We start from the raw sequence: 7,301 nt of genomic DNA, 5'->3' as shown, positions 1-7,301 counted from the left end.
GAAAGTACCATTAAATACCTGCTAAAAACCATCTTCGGGATATGTTACAAAATCATATCACATTCCACATCTTTGACAAAAAATAAAAATAAAGAATTGCCATTTTAAGGACGGCAATTGATTTGATTGGGTTAATTAAGATCACCATTAGTGCTGCTACAAGTTCATAATAGACCGAGTCATAAACGACTGTCCCTCCCTTATGGAATCTGATTTATTTGAAGAGCAACTGAGCCAAAAGCTATCAATCCAGCTTATCATAATATTTTAAAGTAAATTGTATAAAGTGCTTTCCTTTGCTCAACCTACAATGTGAGTTATTCTCTTGGGGCAAAGTCTTTAAATCGCATATCGACATGTCAATCGGTGATTCAATCAATCATATCCATAGTTTCATCCATCAAGCAAAAATTTATTAAATTCAATTTATGACCAGACGGACTAGCGTAAATCCATTATTTAATCAAATAAAATTTGCTTTCGAAGAAGGTAAGATATTGGCCTGCAGATTTAAGTTAAATATTATATTACACAAAAAAGTGTCTTTGGTATACTGGCGGGTCGTATTCTATTAGTTGAAATGTCTGATATACATTTAGTTTAATTGCCAATAAAATAGATCCTCACAAAGGCTAAGTAGAACTAATTTATATCGAACAAATATCTATAAATCCACACTTTGGTTAAGCAAACTGAGATAAACCCTATGGAAAGAACTTTAAACATTCAGGCCTCTGAAGTTAAGTTAAAAAATATAAATACAACCAGAATAAAAGCATTAATACATACCTGAAGCCTAAACAATAATTTTATTAAATTTAAATTAATTTAATTGCTTTTTCGGTGATAACTCAAAGTGATATATTTCGATTTAATGCGTTTTGCTCAGTTGCTCCGCAGTTATGGTGCGGATCGAATTTGTGGCACACCGTATCCGTACAGAACAACGTACTTTAGCAAGGACATGGACAACATGGAGCAGGATAGCATGATGGTGGAGGACAAGGACAACATTGTGGCTGATTGGTTGGGGGACAACAAACAACGGGAGGCGGACAGGGAATGGGCATCGGTACAGCTGGACATACTGGTACCACACGACCTACTGGAACGCATGGAGGTGGAGTTGGCAATACTGGTGGAGGACAAGGAGCTTGCGCTATTAGAGGTACGCAAGGTGGAGGACAACAGGGTCCACACGGACCACAAGGACCGCAAGGCCCACAGGGACCACAGGGACCACAAGGACCACAAGGCCCACAAGGCCCACATGGTCCACAAGGACCACAAGGTCCACAAGGACCACAGGGCGGAGGACAACTACCTGTAATTTAAAAAAGCCCTCAACTACCTGCAAGGTATGATTCTCAGACATCCAGTAATTACTTGAGCCACCACCGTTTCCTCCATTTCCACCGCCGCATGGGGCGCATGATGGTAAACGCACAAATGCGGGATAACACTGATATTGTTCCAAGTCCTTCTTTCTGGGATCGTAGCCTTTTTTTCCCAGGTGTTTGCAGTCGGCAAACTCAGACGGTCCACATGTAGGGTCGGGTTGGGTTAAACATTCAGGTGATCCATGGCATTCTGATCGTGGACAGTCATCTTGCAAACCTATATAGATATATATAAAGGACATTTTCCAGAAATAAATAATTGTTAATAATTTTATATTACTTATACTGTCCAGAGTATAAGTAATGTGTGCTGGTAATATTTTGAATACTGTTAGGTACATTATTGACTCCCTTCAAATGCCGATTCGAAGCTAAAGTAAAGTAAAAAAGCTAAAGCAAAAAATCTCAAAATAATTGATACAGTTGTAGCATTTTATGTACATTTTATGATTTTCGGTCACCAGTTTTGGAAACTATTCACACATGTACAAGCTGTTCTGGTTTTCTAGTGGCAGCACTAAATAGTCTTGTCTTCATTTCTACAATACAGTTCTTAATTTTTATTGGTTTTTAATCGCAAATCATTTTTATCTGGTTAAACTGGATCAATTTTGCTGTTTTAATGATTTAAAATTTTGCATACGGAAAGTCAATCTAATTGCGTGAGAACCATATTGTACAGGATAGTCTTTATCCTCAGTCTTTAGTCCTCATCTTAGACTTTCCTATTACTTAGCTTGTAGTTTCCAGAGCTGCAGTGCAGTCTGGAGCCATTATAATTTCATGCAGCATCTTTTTGGATTTTAAAATATCGCTTTTTTGTTGCCTAATATTTCCTACACCAAAAATGTGTTAGTTCAAGTCAATATCTCTCACAGTTTTCAAGATATTTCACATTGAAACCTTTACTAATTTTTAGAACTATAACGTTAACTCAAATTGGATCTCTAAATAAAAGAAACATTTTTCTCAAATTTACAATAAAACAAAACTTAGCAAGCATTAAGCATTATTTACTTAGGCACGTTAAGAACTACTTTAAACTCATTGAAGTCTTTAAAAATTATTATTTTTTATGTCATAATAATTGTTTAACTAAAGTAAAATTAAAAAACTATAAACTAAACTCGTCTGACGTAGTAGGTTCCTAAGTAAAGTAAGCGAAATATGCATAAATATGGGACCGGAACCCATCGAATAGCGAAATGATTTAAAAATTTAGCTGAGTGTGGATTTGCAATAAAAAATTATGTTCTCTTCATACTGTCCAAAAACTTTTTTTGGAACCAAAAAAATATATTTTATACGAACGGTAAGATGAACTGTAAAAGAAATGGTAAAATAAATGGAATAGGTCTGGTTTCGTCGAATAGAAAGTATATAAACCTAAAGACAATTGGCATGACCCAAACATGATGAGCGCATGCAAGTAGAAAATACAAGGACGAAGTGAGCGAAACGAAGCATCGTGACGACATATAAAACAGCATTACAAAAATATGCATCAAACATAAAAACATCATTAACCAATAGGTAAGTAAGGAAGCTTTACCATTGTGTTTCTCGCAGTCGCAGCCAACATGTAAAATGCTTGCTCTGAGCTCTCTGCTTTTGCTTCTTGGTTCTTTCGCTTGCGCTTTCGGCCTCCTATAACATACCATCATTTGGGGAGGATTGCATGGAACACAAGGCTGTTCTTCAGGGTTTGGATTGCATATAGGAACACAGGGAGGTGGCACCGGAGTGCAGACTGGAAGAATGGGAGGAACGCAGATGGGCTGAGGTGGAGGAGGACAAATTGGGACTGAGGCGTTTGGAGGCGGACATGTTCCTGAAAGTAAGTTGTTTTTTAAGAAAACTAATTTATATGTTTTGAAATTTTATTAAATTCGACGGATTTTTGCTCAAATACCGTTTTCATAATTTTTACGCCTTATATTACCCTTAATATTAGATATAACACATAACGGAGATCAGAAATTGTTATAAAAAATACCTAATGATTAGAGAAAATAGCTATAATTTTTGTAGCACAAAATGAAAAGAGTTGTGCGACATTCATCGGCTCAAAAAAGACGACCTGAACTAAGTTTTATTAACCTCCTCGGTCCGACGGAATATTTTGCTGTTAAATTTAGATTCCGCTTATTATACGTTGCAGTAAAATTTTTTGCAGCTCAATTTTTTTCAAAAAGTGTCCAGAAAATGTTTACATTCCGCAACAATGCTCGCTCTAAGGCCGCAACAAATCGAACGATTTATTGATCGCAGCCCGATTTCTCGATTTTTGATCCCGAGTTCTTTCTCGACCGGCAAAAAGTCCGTAGGATAATACTGGCATTAGAAAGTCGGTTCTGAAAAACTGATGCAGTTTCTTAAACTGACAAAAAGCTTTCGTTCCCAGGCAAAATGAAAATGAACTAATTGAAATTTGTCAATCACCACTTTTGTGTGAAAGTAAGTCGAGATTATAATAAAATTCGTCAACTGTGTACAAAATAAGACCAAAAAATGGCATCGAATTAAATAACGTTAAATGGATATACCTAATTGAAATAAATAACAGAACAGTTTGAATTGATTAACAAAGAAAATAAGGAAAGAAATGTGCATATAAGTTAAAAAAAAAACACAGACAAAGAATAACTTCCCAATTCTAATTCTGTTGTAATTTTGTAAATAAATTACTTACCGGGGGTGCACGTAGGTGGACAGCAGCCTCCAGAAGGTGGGCAACAGCCTGGAGGCGGGCAACATCCCGGAGGTGGACAAGAGGGACCACACGCTGGAGAACAGCAAGGTGGGCACATAGGGCTGCAAATAGGCAAACAAGGTTTCGGTAACGGGTCATAAATTTCGATAACTGGTCCGAGGCAACTGTTTACTGACGGGCAGCAAGGGGCAGGGCCACACTTTGGGGGGCAACATCCATTGTCCCCGCCGCCCACTTGTTCCATCAGACATTTCAGCTCGTTGAGCAGCTCCTTTCGTTTCTGGCTTTTCTCGGGGCACACAAACGCCATGATTTTTCGCGATTCTTTCACACAATAATTTTGATGGGTTTTGCAAATTTACATTTGCAAATTTATTAATGATATACGACTTGAATTTCGATAGTTCGGTCGCCAAAGTGCGAAAAAGTTCAACGGAAATTTTGACACTGAAATATTTATTTCAACTATTTCTGGATGGCATGGTAACTAATTATGGCATCTTCTATTAATACCAGTTGATACCTTTAAAAGAGTTTGAATATATGAATCACTAACTATCTAGAAGCTGGAAAATATTCATTATTGGTGAGGGCTACTTTTCAGCTGATGTCAACGAGTCCTTTTTATTTTAAATTAAATTCTTTAAACGTTAAATAAATTCGTGTTTTATTTCATATTACAAATGAATACATTTTCTTAATTCCGAAGAAAGTTTTATTACAATTTTTATTCGCTTTTAATAATTGGCCTACGTAGCATGCTTTGATTTTTGACTATACGCAATAGTCAGAATTATTCAGATTAAAATAAATATGTTGAAATATGGATTCGAACAACACATTAAAGCATGAATGCAAGTTGGTTCAGGAGATTATTCTTCACAGGGTTGTTGGGAAATATTGCGGTCTTTCACCATTGGTTATTTCAAATTCAAATTCAAATTCAAAATTTATTAAAATCATATATGTAAACAGAAAATTATTTGTCAATTTACAATTGTATTAAAATAAAGCTTTCCTTAAATACAGAGCACTTTGCGAAAAAGTCCCCAAAAGAATGGTGCTACTCTTTGTGCTTAAGGACATCCAAATAGGTATCGATCCTGTGCTACCGTAAGCATCAAAAGATAAATAATAGAATGGATATCGATAAGGAATAAAGCCAAACTTTTGCCGAGCTTTTGAACTGCGATCCTTACCCAAATTAAAATGCAAAAGACATATTTTCTGTGTAACGTTACATAAGAGCAATAGTACGAAATATCAAGTGATGTCAATTTTCGCCGATTTTCAAAAGAATGTAAATCTCTCGGCAACCATGATATTTTAATTAATTATATTTAAGCTTAGGAAACTCCCTGGATAATAATAAGAGTAATAAATTGAAACACAATGTTTCAATTTTTGAAAGCGAAACAGTAACGTAACTAATGTTCAATTCTGGCACTGAATATAAAAATGAACAACACACAAACGATAGATATTTTGAATTGTGTTCAGGTTTCGTTGATTTTTGTGTTTATTATAAAGCTTAAATTGAGTACTATGACTCGGATTTGAAAATATACATACGTGTTAGTACAGTTGACGGACTAAATAATACAGCTGTTAAAATGGTATTGTGAGGAGCAATTTTGCTTATAGGCGGTTTTTACTTACATTATACCAATTTTTCTTCAGGCAAAATCTACGATAGAACTACGTTCTTACGAAAATCTACGATCTTACAAATATTTCACCTTATCGTTGATTTTCAGCTAACTTAGTCTAGAAAATAATCTAGTGTTTTCATACAGAAAAGCGCGCCTGTACAAGCATGCAACCAATACAAAAAACATATATTTCACACAATTACACCCTCTCGTAAGACGTGAAACAAATTAATTTCCATTAGTTATTCGTCTAGTACGAATTGCTATAGTTTATAAAATATATTATACAGGAAGTTTATAATGGCATGTCACGTTTGGTGGAGCCCGATATCAAAACTTACGGTGTGACTGGTGGTTTGATATTGTTTAAAACAATGGAAAGGAGGGACTACGGTTCACAAAGTAGGCGATGGCGTGCACCTCCCCGGAAATTTATCGGCGCCGCCCGTCATGACCGGAAATATATACAGCGCGCGCAAATATTACAGGAAAATAGCTGAGATAACAGTTGCTCTAGATCTACAGGATCCAGCTGCTTTTAAGACAGGGGGGTCATGTAGCAGTCCTCTTCAAGAGTCAAGACATGCTTCAATTAAAGTCAAGCCATGCTTCAATTAAATTACAATAATTAATGTAATTAAAAATATGTTGTGTTAATAATTAATATGTCGTAGCAATTTTAATCAAATAAAAAATCAATTGTCTTCTCACGAAACGAGCTATGGCTTCCTCCACGTCAATCGGTATGGTTTTATAAACGTGGAGAAGAGCAGGCCAGTTAAGCGCTCTTCTGCCATTGAAGCTCCAAAAAAATTCGGCAAAAAGCTGATCGGGGAACTCGTGCAAAAATAAAGCGACTGCTTCAACCGCTCTTAATGAGGCATGTAGATTGAGTGTGGATCTTCTATTTAGATTACTTTTGCACTGTTTCAATGCTAAATCGAGAGCTGGAGTGAAAAACAAGTTTCGTATTCCGTCTGAGCATTCAATGTGGATCTAAGGCTGCGTCCTCACCGAGTCGACACTATCGATCGACATTGTTGATCATCAATCGAAATCAACATATCTGACCAAGATGACGTAATATTAATTTACCTTTATACACATCCTCCGTATCAGAGCCAGATTTCTTGCTGTCCTTTTTTTTACTTTTCTTGCAAGTTGAGCTTGAATATTTCAAATTTTTTGTTCTATCGCTTGCTTCTCGACGTTAAATTCTTTAGCAATTTCCATAAGGGAAATCCATCGTGCCTCAAGTCTCTGTACTTACAGTTTTTGGTCTTAGAATCCCATAGATTTGTTTTAGTTTGTATACCTCAATAAAGTCGATCGACAGTGTCGAGGCTGTGAGGACGCAGCTTTACAATGGCTCTACGCAACATATCCAGCTAAAAGACTCAAAATTTCATAAAAATCAAACAAAGATCTGAGAGCATTTACTTTATCATGAAAAATCTCTATCCTATATAGAAAAAATTTATTCCGCTCGAGATCTGGAGATGTTCATATTTGGCTGGCAAACCTGTTTTGTGCACG

At 36.1% G+C, this 7,301-nt stretch overlaps 1 protein-coding gene across 2 annotated transcripts; it reads right to left on the bottom strand.

Moving 5' to 3' along the window:
* Positions 1-325: 325 nt before the first annotated feature.
* On the bottom strand, positions 326-4,601 carry LOC109534535 (keratin-associated protein 16-1). Of its 2 annotated transcripts, XM_019900267.2 has the most exons (5): positions 4,290-4,601; positions 4,093-4,214; positions 2,953-3,231; positions 1,387-1,617; positions 326-1,324 (listed from the first exon to the last, which is right to left on the bottom strand). In XM_019900267.2, exons 1-5 carry the CDS (start codon positions 4,421-4,423, stop codon positions 954-956), a joined length of 1,137 nt encoding a protein of 378 aa, XP_019755826.2. In that variant the 5' UTR covers positions 4,424-4,601; the 3' UTR covers positions 326-953. The 2 variants fall into 2 exon arrangements, with proteins under 2 accessions (XP_019755826.2, XP_019755825.2); XM_019900266.2 differs by having other exon boundaries at positions 4,093-4,600.
* Between the last annotated feature and the right edge of the window lie 2,700 nt (positions 4,602-7,301).

The sequence above is a fragment of the Dendroctonus ponderosae genome, unplaced genomic scaffold, assembly GCF_020466585.1.
Source record: "Dendroctonus ponderosae isolate FM_Combo_2020 unplaced genomic scaffold, Dpon_F_20191213v2 Dpon_F_20191213_8, whole genome shotgun sequence".
NCBI classification, from domain to species: domain Eukaryota; kingdom Metazoa; phylum Arthropoda; class Insecta; order Coleoptera; family Curculionidae; genus Dendroctonus; species Dendroctonus ponderosae.
This window is presented reverse-complemented; position numbering and strand designations above follow the sequence as displayed.